The following is a 16302-nucleotide window of genomic DNA, read 5'->3' as shown; positions in this document are numbered from 1 at the left end:
AACAAATTTGTAAATAACCTTGCCAGTTTAGCCAACATTATTGTGGTCTTCGTCTTTAAAATTATAGTACTACACACAAAATCACCTCAGTTTGAGCATCCTAGGAGAATTGCAGTGACTACTGTCAAAGACTCCATATTTTGTCGAGATGACCACTGCATTTTTGTATCAGTGAATGCTTTTCTGGGAAGAGATAATTTCTAGACAGTTTCAAATTATGGCTGAAAAAATCTTAAAGCTGAACAACTGTAAAACACATTCCTTTTCTTTCTTTTATTTTGTCTATTCCTCTTCTCTGTACAGACTTACGTTCTTTTCCTCCCACACTGACTGCTGCTCACTGCAGCAATATGATTCTGTCTCATGCGTGCTGCATGTGTCTCTTATTAGCAACACTTATGCAATTCCTTATGTGTATACAGCAAAAAATCTCTCTCTCTCTCTCTCTCTCTCTGTGTGTGTGTGTGTGTTGAAAAGGCCTGTTCTTTTAATAGTGTCTTGATTCTCTGTGGCTTGTGTTGAAAGTGTGCAACTCCTCACAACTGCAAAACAGGAACAGAAAACCATACACTGGGTTTGAGTACATCAAACAACAGCACTGGTTAAGAAAATGTAACAATATTAAATGAGACAGCTATACTTACAGTGATACTTTCCTTGCCAGGTGTCACAGTTTCAGTTCTGGAAGAGGTAAGATACCGTTTTCATTATGAATAACTGGTTAAATCAAGTTAATAAAATAATTTTTGTGGTCACTTTTACTGTTATACATACATGACTCACACAAGCACACAGTAGAAAATAGTACACTGCACATACAAAGACTTATAGAAAAAAATGGCATTTTATTTCCAGATTTTTCTTTTTCATTATTTTTTTTTATCTTGCATTTTTCCCACAAGGTAAATTCAACATAAAAAATAAAAAAATTAACAGCGGTACCATGAAAATGTAAAAAAATAATAAAAAATAATGTTTATATAATCATATAATTATTAACAAACAAACAACATTAATAATTTTAATAAGAACACGATAAAGAAACATTATGAAGGTAAGCTGTTCATCTCATGCACCCTTTCATAAACACTCTTGGTAAAGTCTTCCAAAAACAAACAAACAGGAAAAAAATAAAAACAGATCAAGAGTTTTAGCCCATTGGGCTTTTAGTATCTAGCTACATGCAAAGACATAAAAGTGAACTTGATTTTTAGACATTCTCTCTGGCATAATGTTGTGTACATAGACTAATCCACGGCCTAAGCTCCTCTGCCTGGTGTTTGAAATAACACAATGAGGAATCCTCTGGGACGTTTGGGAATAACCATTCAGTGCCACAGTGTGTGCCAGAGTTATAAATCTCACCTTTTTTGGAATATACACATTGTTTGTTGTATTTAAGTTAGTTCAGATTGAATGATATGTGTTCTGATGTCACGTCCAAAGCTCTATACAGATTTGTTGTCATTCAGTGCTGAATTTCGAAATGATTGTTTCTTTTTTATTTGCACTTCATCCCTTCTTCATTTTCTTGTCTTCATGTCCTTTGTGTTCCTCACAGCGTTTTGTCACTCTCTTTCTTTAGGTGGCTGCAAAGGAGGGAAAAAGTTAAAGATGAAAGAACAAAAAGACTGCATTGTAGACGTCAAATTTGATATGGTTGTGTAGGTAACGGCGAATCATGCTTACAGCATTGATGAATTTTATACTGATAAAAATAATAAAACTGACAAAAATATCGGCCTTAAGTGTTAATGTTGAATAAAACTTTAGAAATAATGTTAAAAAATCAAGCCTTTCAAATACAATGCTAAATGTCAACTTATTTTATCCTCATATAAAAATGTATATTCATCTCCCATGGGGATTTCAAAAATAGTTATAATATAGAGTTACAAGCTTTGAATCACACCATCCAACTCCAACATGAATCATATACTTTAAACTGAAGCAAATAATTACTTAAGAAGATAAAGGTGCACTTGACATCTTTTATGAGGCAATGAACTACACAGCTCATGAGTCATTGCTAATGACTAACAGAACAAAAAATTATGGTACAATGTAAAATTGTTGCCTTACAGTCACACATTTGTAAGAATAATGTAAGTTTATTACAACATATTCAAATATGTAAGTTGCTTTATAGTGTAATGGGACTTGATTACATCATTTGCAATGCTTCATGGTAAAGGAAGTTCACTGGTGATCCCTTTTTGGCAGTTCTCGTTTCCATGGTTTCTCGCTTAATTTCATGGTAGGTCTGTCGTGAAAGGTTTATACGTGACTGTTAAAAAATTCCTCTATGAAAAAATTTTCAATTCTAGATATAGGTATCAACATCAGTGATATTGGGTTTGATAATAATTCAAATTGCATCAGAAAAAAGTGGTATATTGCTAAGTACACAGTATACACGCATGTACTCACCTGTAGTACTCGTCCTGGGCGAGGGAGTGATGATGATGGTGGTGGATCCACTGCTGTTCCAGGGCAAGTCTCTGGAACTGAATCTCGGCACTCTGAGCCTGCTGCATCGCCTGCAGCTGGTGTGCTGCAGACATGGATCCACCCAGAGACGAGGACTGGGGCATCTCACGGAAAGGACCTCCTGTACATAACATGCAAAACAAGTGCAGAAATCATTTAACACATAGAACAATGAAATATATCGCAACAGAACATCATCACACCTCTTACCAAAGAGCTGCTGTCGAAGCACCTCGCTGTCAGTGAGGGAGTGTGCCAGGATGGGAGGCCCAAGAGCAGCCCCTGGGTATGGCAGACGGGCCAGGGGAGACCCTGATGCCAGCGGATCCATCAGGGGGTGTACCCCTCCCGCGGCTGCCACCCAAATACGTAACAAAACAAAAGTGGGAAATTTAATAAGAGTAGCACAGTTTCACAGTGGCACTGTAGGTAAAAATTATTTTGCACAGGAACAGTGCTGCCAATATTCTTACTGTTCACAACCCATTTTACTTATAGCCTGTCGTATTTCCGAGTGAAACTAGACATTTAGCTGACAGTAACTGTATTGTTTTGTGCTAAATTTGTTGCGGAAGTGATACTTTTATGGCTGCTGTGATGTCGACAGCCTAAACAAGAAAGTTTAATCAAAAACAATTTTATTTACTAATGTTGTTTCCAGATCTACAACCTTTTTATTTTTACTACAGTGGAAAACAAAACAAAATATTTTAAGAATGTTTCAATTGTTTCATCCTTACACTGAAAGAGACATTTTTCAAAATATCTTCTTTTGTGCTTCACAAAAGAAAAAAGGCAATATAGACCTGGAATATGAGGGTGAATAAATGATGGAAATTTTTGGGTGAGCATCCCTTTAATTGTCACTAAATGCTCAAGTTATGAAAAAACTAAGAAGAAATTATAGATTAATGCATTTGTCAACTGGGTGATTGTTTCTGAAAGTAAGGTGAAGTCAGATAAAATGGGCCACGTTTTGGTAAATGACTTATAATACCATCAAATAAGCTATGCATGAGACCTAATTATATTCTCATAAATTAGCATGGGTCTCTTAAATGTATTTATATTTTTTAAATTTGAAAAAGTATAAAAGTTTTAAAATTATGACAATTAGAGTATCAGCAGGTACCTTCTTGAGCCACGGCACAACATTCAGGTAAAATGGGCCAATATAAAAAGAGAACAACAGGTAATTTCAGCTTAAATCATTTTATTTTTAACAGTAAATTGACACTATTGTCTTTAGTGTGCCATAGAACACCATAAATGTATTTAATTAAATAGAAAGTCGAATGAATATTTAATTAAACAATGCAATTAAAAATTAACTGATCAGTTGTGTGTTTCTGTGCATTGGTGTCTTTTGTGTGCATGTATGTGTGTATGCTTGTCTTTTTTTAAAGACTGTTAAGATTTTGTATGGATACATATCTACAGTAGGCCTATAAACCTATTTTCACCCTCAATTTCTGTGTAAGTGTGTGTGTGCATGCAGCCCATTTTACTGACATCTTCCTTTCTTTCCCTTTTTCTTCTTGTCTCTCTGTTTCCTTTCTTTGCTTGTCCTCCTGCCATACTGTCTGCAATGCAATTTTTTTAAAGACTGTTAAGATTTTGTATGGATACATATCTAGGCCTATAAACCTATTTTCACCCACAATTTCTGTCTAAAAGTGTGTGTGTGTATGTATGCAGCCCATTTTAGCTGAAAATGATGGTCCATTTTAGCTTAACCAGCCATTTCTACCTAAAATGACCTTTTTGACATAAATAAAAAGTTTATTTTATAAATTAAAGTTTTTTATTTCAAAGAGCATGTCAAAACATTGTTCATAAACCTTTGCTTTGTTGGTAAGCTTACTTATGCTTTAGTACCCTTATTAGTGATTAATGGAATTTTCTATGTCAGGCTCAATTACCTTACAATTTCATGTAACACTCTGCCCTGCCCGCAGACCAATAAAAATTATTGTTACATGTCAGCAAGTGTTGAAGCAACAATGCAAGATCAGTTATTGTGATTTTCTGTAAAAATTTAAAGAGATATGATGCTACAACCTTATTTGACCCTTTTTACCTGATAGCCCATTTTAGCTGACTTCACCCTACAAATCATTAAGCAGTTTAATTATTTTGTTGTAGTTTTTTTGTATGGTGACAAAAAATGGTATGAAATTTTAAATGTAAACAATTTTTAGGAGAGAAATTACATAAATATTTAATATATTAACACAACTGTTCAAATCTCACATTTTTGTTAAATGTTGAATGTTGAAATGTTGAAATTTGCACAATTAGTATCTTGCTGTGTTGTTTTTCCTTTGTCTTATATTGTTTTTTTATTTGTCATCTTTGTCAGAAATATGTTTGAATTTTAATTGGTTATTTAATTTGGTTATTAAAACTGAATAGTCGTACATCCTGGCCCATCCCTAATATTGACAGAACCACATTCTGAATTTGCTGAAATTTTTAATTCTGCAATACAGTGTGCTGTGTAAAGTGTGAGTGTATGTGTGTGTATGGTGAATACCTGTGTCCTGCTGGTGCAGATGTAGGTGAGAGTGAATATGTGAATGCTGGTGATGATGAGGAGTCACGTTCAGCATCTGTAGCCGCCCGAGAGAATCTCCTCCGCCTGTGCCTCCTGCAGCCGCTGTGCCTCCTCCTGCTGCTCCTCCACCTGTCCCTGTCCTTTCCCTATCCCTCTCTCGCTCCCTCTCTGTGGCAGGCATCACTCTCTCCCTTTCCCTCTCCACGCTCCTTGCACGTTCGGTGCTGGGAGGAGTGCGAACGGGTGTGGGATATCGTTCAGAGGGCGTAGCCTGAGTTGGGAGGGGTGGGGGCTGACAAGAAGGTTGTGTATTTGGAAAGGTAGAATGTGGAGAGGGGTGATGAAGAGATGAGGCTGTTGGAGGAGGAGGAGGTGGTGGGGGAGGAGGTTGAGGAGGAGGGGCGGGGGCTGCTGGTGTCACTGGGGCTCCGGCTGGAGCCTGGTGGGTGGGGAGTGTGGCTGGGAGAACAGAAGAGGTGGGTGGGACTGACAGAGGTGGAGGGACAGGATTTGGATTCCTAGCTGCTGCGGCTAAAGCTTGAGGGGGCGGTGCAGGGGGTGGAGTTGTACCATAAAGGGCAACCTCACTACCAAGAGCTCCACCTCCAGCCCCGCCCCCCAGCAGCAAGGAGTGTGAGTGTGCGTGCGAGTGTGCGTGTGACAAAGCTATTGCCGGGTCAGCTAAGGCTCCAGCTGTGTAGACACGCTCCTCGCTCTTAAACTCAAATCCTGGCTTCACGCGCTCTCTTTGAGCTGCTACAGCATGAGGGAATCCCACTCCTCCAAGCCCCGCCCCAGCCAACCCACCAGGTCCGGGACCATGCCCTGGATGGGCGGGGCCTCCCTCCAGCCCACCCCCATACAAAAAGCCCAGAATGGCAGCAGCTGTGGCAGCGTCGGCTGGAAGGTGGTGAGGGTGTGCGAGAGCTGGGTTTTGGAATTGAGACAGGAAAAATGAAGGATGCACATGGGGATGAGCGTTAGCATGTGCATGTGCATGTGCATGTGCATGTGCATGTGCATGCGGGTGAGGGTGGTGGTGAAGGTGGGGATGGTGTACCTGTGCGCGACTGGCAGCGCCCAGTGGAGACATGGCGTGAGGACGGGCATACTCACTCAGGGTTCTGAGGGCTGGGGTATCAGGCCCCAAGTATGGACCCCCAAGCCCAATGCCAAGAGCACCCTGAGGGCCTCCAACAACTGGAGAGCCCCCTGCCATGGAAGGAAGGAGAAGAGAATGAGGAATGGAATGAGAAAGAGAGGGATGCAGATGATGAGAGGGGTGAATGGCGTGGGGGTGTGAGGCATAGTGGGCATGGTGGTGTTGTGGATGGGCTGCTGGGTGTGAGGGGTTCACAGAGGATGAGGAAGATGACGAAGGGTCTAGAAGGATGGAGGATGAAGAAGGAAAGAAGAGCGAGGAGCCTTGGCGTGTGGCTGTAGCTCCTAATCCTGCACTTGTGCTACTGTCCTTCTGCTGAAAAGAGAAAAATGTTTATAAGGAATCTGACAAGTAATGTGTAAAGAATCTAATAACTACAGAAAAACACTTCATTTTTTGAAAACAAGGTGCAGTATCAGGTAATAATCTTCTCAAGTGCATGAATCTATATTTAAGAATGTTAAAACTAGACATAAAACTAGTAAAAACACTGAGATTACTGAAATTCTTTTTTTGCAATGCTACTAACAAGCTCTGCTGTCTCTTACCTGAAGATGTCTGTCCAGGTCTCTCTCTCTCTCCTTTTCTCTCTCTCGTTCCCGCTCTTTCTCTCGCAGGTCTCTCGCTCGCTGTTCGACCTCTCTACGAGCACGTTCTATGGCCTCATTTCTCTTTTTCCAAAGCTTAGAACCATCAAGTGGAACAAACAGAACATCACTGCGGGCGCAAGAGTTCCCACTACCCCGGTCAAGAACCTTGTGGAACCTGAAACCAAAGAGGTTTTATCTTTTCCGTGAGGTTAACAATCATCCCACATGGCAATACAATCAAAACAACACATTTACCTAATCATGTGGAACCAAGTTGTGTGTTATCATATAGCACATCAGGTTATCTTATAATCTTATGTGTTTCCCTGACAATTGATTCTACATTTCTGCACATGTCAAAAACTGTACACGTCAGTGCCAATAGCCTCATGGGCAGTGTGCTGACATATGGTGCAGTTGCGTTTGGATGACCCGAGTTCAAGTCCTGGCTTGCGGTCCTTTCCCAATCCTGTCACCCACCTTGTTGCCTGTCAATGTATACTGTTCTATCCTAATAAAAAGGCAAAAATGCCAAAAAAAAATTTTTTAAAACCGTACCCGTTTCACAACCGACCAATAGCCATGTGATATAAAAGTGGTGTTGTAAGATTTCTTAAACACAACTATAGTAAGCTAACTAAACTAATTCAATACACTGACAAACAAAATATGGCTGAAACTACATACAGTTATGTAGAAGACTGTCAGCCAATAATATGACACCATTATATAATGCATCTCTATTTTTAATATCAACAGCATGATAGTTCTGATCTGTTTGTATTCTTAATTCACCTGTTTATGATGTTTAATTAGATAATTTTTTATGAAACACCTAGTCTTACCGAGCTGATTGGCTGGCATGAATTGGAATGTCAACAGGTTTTGGTTCTGGGGAAGGACTTTGGAGAGCTGGAGGAGGGCTCTCCAACTCCTCCCTCTCCTCTACTGGCTCCTCCTTGATGACAGGTGGTGGCACTGGGCCAGAAGATGAATCAGAGTGACCATCTACTCCAACAGATGTGCTGGGGGTTGAAGCAGTGTTGTTATGACTGGGGTTACTAAGATGCGGTTGTACTTTAGTGTTTTGAGGGGAGTGTAGTAATGACGGAGTGCTAGTGCTATTGCTGTTGTTGGGAGCATTGCCACTGGCATTGCTATTTCCATGGTTACCATTGCCATGGTAAGAGCTACTGAAAGGAGTATGACTGCTTGAAGTGGCATGGTAAGGAGTAGGCCTGCAACCTGATGGACAAGAGGTGGACACACCCAATGCAGGAAGTGGTACAGAAGGAGCAGAGGTTGATGGAAAAGGACTAAACCCTCCCATAGGATTGGTTGAGGGACTGGGAAGAGGAGAGAGCGGAGTTGGTGGAGTCTGATTGGATGAAGAATATGGGCCCTGTCGAGCATGATTGCCTGGAAGGGATGTAATGGATGGGGGCTGACAATGTGAACTAGTTGAGGGTGGAGGGGGATAAGAAGTAGAGGTGGGATGACCAGGTCCAGAACCACTCGATGAAGGAGAAAGGGATGGAGGGTGATTGCGATTTGAATGAAGAGCAGATGTAGTGTTGTCCTTTTCCCTCTCTCTATCTCTGTGCTGCATAGGCAAGGCTGTCTGCCCAGGATAGAGAGGGTGATGTGGAAGTGGAGGTCCTCCAGGATACTCCCGAGTAAGATTTGGGGCCAGTCCAGGTGGGCTCGGGAACTCCCTTGGCACACCAGAAACTGGGACAGAAGAAGAGGCTGATCCTGGGGGCGGGTAGGGATCCTTTGACCCTGGAGCTGGGTACTCTCTTAAATAGTGTGGAGGGGGAGGAAGGTCTGCAGTATTGGAGGGTGCTTGGGGGGTCTGTCCTTGTAGTGTCTGCTGCACATTTGCATCCATTGGAGAGGAATAGTCTCTATTTGCGGGGATGGAATTTGCAGAGGAAAAGGGAGGATGACCAGAGCTGTTTTGTGGTGAACTGACTGGGTCACGGTTCACCAGGGTCGCCGAAGGTAAAGCAGACGGTGGGGCACCTACAGGTGCTTGGTTGGCATTACCAGCATAATTGTTACTCCCTGCCTCCCTAACTTGGCCTGCTAAATCCCCCCACCTACTGTCCTTGTCTCTTGGATGACATCCACCCCCTCCACTGCTTTCAGTTCCGAACTCTCGGCTCTGTGCTTGAAGCTGCTGATTTTGCAAAGGAAATTCCCTCCCAGTTCCTCGATCCCGATCTCTAAACCCTGGTCCATATTCCCGACCACTCTGTGGTCCTGCAGGTCCATCCCGGTTTGCACTATATTCTCTGTTCTGTCCAGGTAGCGAATTCCCAAAATCCCGGCCCACATTAGAGTTGGGTCCTCCACCACCAGAAGTGCTACCACAGATGCTACCGCTGTTGCTGTTTGCATTGCTACTGCTATTACTAGCAGGGAAGTCTCTGTTGCCAAATTCCCTCCCACCCCTCTCCCGCTCAGCTGCAGTGCTATACCTGGGCAAGAACTCTTTGTGTGGGTGGGGATGAGGGTGAGATAGGTAAGGTGGGTGGGAGGAGTGTCGGGTGGAAGAAGGAGAATTGTACACAGAGGGCAGCTGTTGCTGTACTGGAGGCTGCTGGCTTGGATGTGTGTGGTGGTTACCTGGATAACGTACATATCCCCAGTTGCCAGGACAACTAGAGGGAGGTCCTCCTGACCAGCTGGTGGGGGTGTAATGGTGAGTGTTGGGAGGAGGAGGTTGCTGGGGAACGGTACTAGTTTGTGGAAGCAAGGAAGGTGGAACAGACTTATCACATTTCTCTGGTTTGTCTACTTTACTTTCCCCACCTGGAGCATTCTGCCCCACCTCTAGAGGCTTCAGGGCAGGTGGAGGTGGGAGTGTTGGTCCATGGCTCACATTTGAATTCCCATGGGAATACTCAGCTCCTCCAACCCCAGGTTTCCCACACTGAGTGCTTGCTTTAGAAGGGATGCGACTGCAGGCGTGTAGCGTTTCGGGACCACCAGGACCTGTGTACTCCACTTTGTTTGCAAGTTTGGAATCTAGGGGGAAGTATGACTTCCTGTTGCTGCTTGCATCACTTGCGTTGTCCACCGTTCCACGATGAGATGTATATAGGGATGATGAGGACTTTAACGAAGACAAATCTCCTTCCATTCCTCCCTCACTGTCCCTCTGCTCTTCTGGTCTGCTATCCTCACCTCTCCCTGAGCCTCTCCGATCCTCTGCTACACATTTTGATGTCCCTCCATCTTTGTTTTTATCACCCTGCTTTGGGGAATCTGGAGAGTCAGATTCAGAATCCAAACTGGCCAAGGGGGAAGCAGAGAGACTCGGAGAAGAGGATCGATTGTCCTGGTCAATGTCCCGTCCACTGCTTATGCTGCTGCTACTGTTGGCTAAGCTGCCTCCAACTGAGCTCCGACTGCCTTGTGATTGGCCATCCTCATTGTCACTTTCTCTTGATTGACTGTTGCCTGACGTTGGAGGTGGAGCTGAAGTCGGAGTGTTACTTGAAAGGGGTGGGGCTGGGGGATTGGAGGAGTCCTAGTGGCAAAATCAAATATCTTTATATTTCAAAATTGTTCAATCTTATGGAATTTTATTCAATGTTTCTAAAATTGTATCAGTACCTGGACTTTCTGTCTTTTGGGCGGTGGCACATGCTCCTCCCCTTCACTTTCTGATGAATCATGACCTTGAGATCGCCGGCTGAAACGTCCAACAGCCAAATCCTCTCCGGCAGTTCTTTGCTTAATAGTATAATTTTTAAGCATGATGTGAGGCAGTTGCATTTTTACATTTAGTATAAAAACAACAAAAGAACAAAATTTGCTCACAAGCTGACAAGCAAATGCAAAACAGTCAACAAAATATCTTAACACACAACACATACAGTAAATGCACACTAGTGTGTTATACTGTGAAAAAGCTTAATCATGAACATTCAGGATAAAATAATCTAAACTCAGAAAATGAGGCATGAAAGAATTCAGTGACAGAGATAAGAAGAAAAAGAGATGAGGTGGACCAAGGATGAGGTTATCAAAAATGGAGAAACTAGGACAATGGAGAAGATCATAAAAAAATACATTAAGAGAAATAAAGACAAATGGAGGAACATACAAGAAATCTTACTGTTTGCCTTTCATTGCGCTCTGCTCGGGAGGGGCTGGGGTGCGGACGTCTACCCCTCCTTTCCTCGCTGCCCCCCCTTCTGCGTCCACTGCGAGCGGGCATCTGTGACCATGCCCAACATGACCGAGGGACGCAAACAGAAGAAAGAGAAAGAAAGACAGCATAAAAAAAAAATTATAGCATAAGACAAAAACAGATAAAGTGACCGAAAAGGAATGGGAACTTAAAGTATGTTTTGTGGAAATATTAAGTAAAAAAAATACAATGTTAATAACTGGTACAATCTAATATGGATATTCAAATACTTTTTATTAACAGACACAAGTGCACTTGGTTCAAATGTTTCTGACTGACTTAAAGACTTATATCTACACGTGGTCTACCTTTTATGCTGCTCTCAGTATGCAGTAATGCCCTCACCGATTCTTTGTTGGTTCGGGTCTTCATGACTAGCTCTCTATGTGGTCCATTCCTTCCAGTCAGCCATTACAGAAAGCGGGAGCGTGACCACAATCAGGACGGTTGGCCTACAGGCTGCCTATCATAGCATTAAATCTTTAAAACCTGGAGGGAACAGAGTGAATACCACTGGAGTCAAATTAAACTTAGGCTATATTATATACTCTATATGTCTGTCTGTTTATTGTAAGATACATAATAAATCTATCAATGCTACCAGGAAAAGGTAAATTGTTAATTTAATTCCCTCCTCAAGTAATATGAAGAGGTGATGACATTGGTCCACTGTAAGTGAAAAATTATAATATAACGTTCTTTGAAATATCTATCATAATCGATCAATTGATCAATTGTGTAATCAACACAATGTCTACAGTTTAGACACTAAAACAATCTTCTGTTTGCAGTAACAGTGTTGGGGAACAGTAATGCTGTACAAGAAAAATATTTTTGTGTGGCCTGTATGGTACTTCAGAGGGTTGTGGTACTCTGAAGCTGAGCTTTAGTCATCGATGTTGAATGGAGCTCTGCAAAAAACCCTCCACTGCAGCCAGCATAGCGAGAGGCACTGCTTACAACCGAAAGATCAACATAAACACAAATCTCTAAATACAACATGCACAGAAATATATACTTAATAATATTCAAACACACTTATATATGTACATAAATACTCACAAATATATGCTTTATGTTGTAAAAATAAGAAAAAGTTTCCATTTACATTTGTAAATTTTCATTTGTAAACTTGTTTTACATACAAGTGTTAAATTACTCAAACATCTTTTAATGTGACAGACACTATCTTGATTTTCTCTGTGCATTCTTACCACTGTCAGGGAGGATATTTTGACTGGAATTTTCTCTCCTGTTTATGATTTCCTTCTCTTGTTTCTAGCCTGCCTCACTGAAAGCAATGTATTTTTAATTTTAAGGACAGATATTTTTCTTGAATAATCTTTCAATTATAGACAATATTGATCTAATTCAAACACAATCGCTTAGCAACAATGCAATAATCCACTGACATACAGTAACATTAACCTCATCGTAGTTGTAGCGAATCACATTTTTCAAATTCTGAGGCACTTTGGCCTTTTGAACACATGACCCACATTCTAAACTAAACCATGAGAAAACCCAGCTGACAAACGCCCACTCGTTTGAGAGAGAGAGAAGGATGATAAATAATTAGATGGAGACAAAAAGATACATAGTGTGGGTAGGAGGTTAACTAAGTCACTCCAGTCACACACACACACACACTTCATTTATTGTGAATGAGACTATATATAGCACACTAACAGACTGAGTGAAGTGAGTGAGCGTATTTAGCACCGCCTTCAAAACTCTAAAATGTACATCTACACCCAAACCACTGAACACAAAAGAAAAACCACAGTGCTGATAAATATTACATATAAACAGATTTACAGGCTGCTGACAACCAACACAATGAACACTCTGGCTACTCCATCATGACCACAATTAACAAAATACTCATTTGTAAAACAATAATTATTTCTAGTGCCAAACACACAAAGACTGCATCTTGTACATATCCCATAAATGTAAAATCAGCATATTTGTGATCCAATTACGGTGTGCACAAGGTAATATATCCAAATGACAAACAATAAAGGCTGCCAGGACTCTGTCTACAGGTGAACCCTCATTCATCAGGAGTCCATTACCAAAATCTTGGCCAGGCTCCATGCATACCAAAAGCCTTCCACTCTCTCACTGCAGACATATGCAGCTATGGAATCAGCAATACCTTCATTACAATACAGTGCAATACATACAGGCACACATCATATGGCAAGCAGTTTAAACATTTATTCTTTATACCGAACTAGTATCTATTTCTATGTTACTAGTACTTATTTGTTAAATATGAATAATTATTAGATCTTTTTCAGTTTAGTAACTATTCATTAGATACTATTATTGTTCTTCACAACACAAATTGTAAAGTTACTGGTACAAGTTAATCTTTGTTGTTACTGATAACAAATTGGTAATTTTTGTCATTTAATCCTGTAAGGAACTGTAGTTTGGGTATCAACTATTCACTTCTGACTAATACATATACCAGTTTTATCTATTAGTACCTATTCGAATATTTGCTTGGTTTCAGTTTTACTAGTACCCATTTAGAAGAAACTAGTATTAATATAAGTATATGTAAGCATATATAAGTAAATACTAATATAAATATTACAAGTAGTAATACTAGTAAGATACTAGTATTAGAATCTAGTCCAATTTCTTATTCCACTAGTTACAACTGTTTTTGTATTTGTCAGTAATGGTCAGTAACGATGGCTACGTCACAGTTTAATTTAAAAATCCTACAAGTAATAAACGGATTATAGACTAGTATCTAATATACTGGTTTCTACTCAGGTAGTACTAGAAAAATAGAATTGAATGCTAATAACTATTTGAACATTATGAATGATTTGAAATACTTACTAGTACCTAATGAATAGTTACTAGTAAAACTGAAATAGGTAACAGCAACAACTGGAATGCACACTAAATACATCACAATACAAGTGAAGAGCTATGCACAGAATCTCCAAAAAAATCAATGGTGAAAAAAAAAGATGCAATTTATTACCAGTAACAATGGAATAGTTACTTGTCACTGCAGGGATACTAGTATTTACTGAATAATTACTAGTGCATAGTACTAATAAAACTGAAAAATAGGCCTACTGAATTACATACTAGTAACGCCAATTAAAAAAGTATTAGTAGCCTAATATAAAGAGTACTAGTTAGTTTTAAGTAATAAATGTTAAAATGGCTTGCCACACACATACACAACACAAATCATACACTCTGTCCCCCTCTCATACACATATGCACAAATATAGTTGGAATTAGCTATGATTCCGAATTCTTTAGCACGTAAAAGCACAATGCCAAAAGGTGGGGTGAGTTAGACACCCGAACGTGCATCATCGCTCGGCCACGCACCGCAACGTTCCTTTCTTCCATTCTTCTGCTGCTTGTTATTGATACGCATGCAGAGGCAGTGCTCTACTGTACTAACTGGACGACCTCTGGATTACAGTTCTCAGACAATGCACTGCACATTCAATCCTGACAAGACGAGGAGAAAGGGTCGCGAGTAACCCCCCTTTCAGTCTTTTCCTTCTCATATGAGGAACATTTGGGATCAGAATGGCGAATGGCATTCTTGTCGAGCTCCGTGGAATGTGAGCACTCGAGACCTGCGTGGTTACGCACCCCGATTTGCAATATGATTTCAGACCAATCTATGCACATTAGTAAAGCACAAAGACGGGTGCGCGAGGAAGGGGGAACCATCTGTGCATGGCCAAAGAGTCAAATATAAGCATCCATTTTCTCCTCTTCTTACCTATAATATCCAGCGATGCGTATCTCCCTTTCTTTCTCTCTCCTGCTGCCGTTCGTACTGTACATTGACCTACACGCGTTCAAACATAGAGGCAACTCGACGCACAGAAAGATTTACATTGTTGCGGCTTCGCAAATAACGCAGTGTTTTCCAAGCCGCTCCCCCTGAAATCGGCGCAGAAAACGGGGTGCAGCTAGCTGAAGACTGTACAAATTGATGCGTACGTTTGATTCTTCCCCACCCCCTTTTCTTTCTGCCCCTCTCCCGCTCCTCTGTCAAGACGACTTGCACTCTTTTGCAGTCTGCACGGGCACAAATCTTCACGGAGGGGTGAGAGAGGGACGCACGACCACTCGAGGGTGAGAAGGGGCGTGATTTTCCTTATTCTTCAGGGAAAAGGGCAAGGTAGGAAAGCAAAGCCAAGGAAAAGGGAAGGAAGAAAGATGTCGAGATAAGGGTATTTATTCATTATGTAAATTACTGCTTATTTAATTGTCGATTTACGACACTTAATTAAGGAAATTAACCTAGAACTGCTTGATTAGGTAATGGACACTAATTGGGCCTAATTGTTCTGCCTTAATGAGGTAGGGGTGTCATTATTTCTGCAAAGTTATTATTTGAAATAGGCGATTTCGTTCTTCAAAACCTAAGCTTCCATGTTTATGAGGCATATTTCAAATCTACAGATTGTTCTCAATTAAATTCAACATGGAAAATGGACCCTGTTTACTTTCTTAGAGCAAGTTCCTGGTCTTCATATATTTCCAAATAAGAAAAGAGTCTGACTTTGTAACTTTAGTCAAAAATTTTACGTCTTTCTCTTCCTATGAAACAACTTTCTTTTTTGCTGATGTCATGAAGGCCGCACTGGCTATTGGATAATATTAACCAAATAGCTATCTAGGGATTGTTCGAGGAAACTTACAATCAGTTTGGCTTCATTCTGGCCATTTTTTTCCATCCAATACGTTTTTAGTAATATAAAATATAAGTTTTTGATAATATAAAAGGCCCACCGACACCCCTAAAATCTGACAACAGTATATTAAATTGCATTTCTTAGGACAAAATCCCACAATTAATAAGCAAATATATATGTATATAGGCTGGTCTAGCTACATGTGTGTCCTGGAGTAAACAAACAAGTCACTATCACAGTAAGGTGAGACCATGAGTTCCTGTTATAAGTGGACGAGTCATCTCTGACTTACACAGTAATATAACACATTATTACAAAAGGAAAAAGCAATTCAACATAGGCCTACTTAAAGGTGTCTTTACACAAGCTAGGCTCTGAGGTGGTTCTGTGCCTGCTTTAAACTAGCATGTTGTCAGCATGACTACCAAGTGACTAGCATGTTGCTAGCATGTTACTAGCATGATTATCATGTTACTAGCATGTTGCTAGCATGACTAACAAGTGACTAGCATGTTGTTAGCATGATTAGCAAGTGACTAGTATGTCGCTAACATGTTTCTAGCATGATTAGCATGTTACTATCATGTTGCTAGCATGAC

The 16302-nt window shown here is 40.7% G+C and overlaps 1 protein-coding gene across 5 annotated transcripts; it reads right to left on the bottom strand.

Annotated features, from left to right (window-relative positions):
• Positions 1-778: 778 nt before the first annotated feature.
• Positions 779-15094, bottom strand: LOC306877543 (uncharacterized protein). Of its 5 annotated transcripts, none has more exons than XM_079429373.1 (10): positions 14782-15026; positions 11312-11492; positions 10917-11030; positions 10424-10543; positions 7645-10337; positions 6758-6974; positions 5027-6524; positions 2701-2844; positions 2431-2611; positions 779-1589 (listed from the first exon to the last, which is right to left on the bottom strand). In XM_079429373.1, the coding sequence occupies exons 3-10, from the start codon at positions 11028-11030 to the stop codon at positions 1556-1558; spliced, it is 5001 nt and encodes a 1666-aa protein (XP_079285499.1). In that variant the 5' UTR covers positions 11312-11492; positions 14782-15026; the 3' UTR covers positions 779-1555. The 5 variants fall into 5 exon arrangements, with proteins under 5 accessions (XP_079285499.1, XP_079285496.1, XP_079285495.1 ...); XM_079429370.1 differs by having other exon boundaries at positions 11349-11492; XM_079429369.1 differs by having other exon boundaries at positions 11349-15094.
• Positions 15095-16302: the final 1208 nt, after the last annotated feature.

Source organism: Barbus barbus (genome assembly GCF_936440315.1).
Source record: "Barbus barbus genome assembly, chromosome: 12".
Taxonomy (NCBI): domain Eukaryota; kingdom Metazoa; phylum Chordata; class Actinopteri; order Cypriniformes; family Cyprinidae; genus Barbus; species Barbus barbus.
This window is presented reverse-complemented; position numbering and strand designations above follow the sequence as displayed.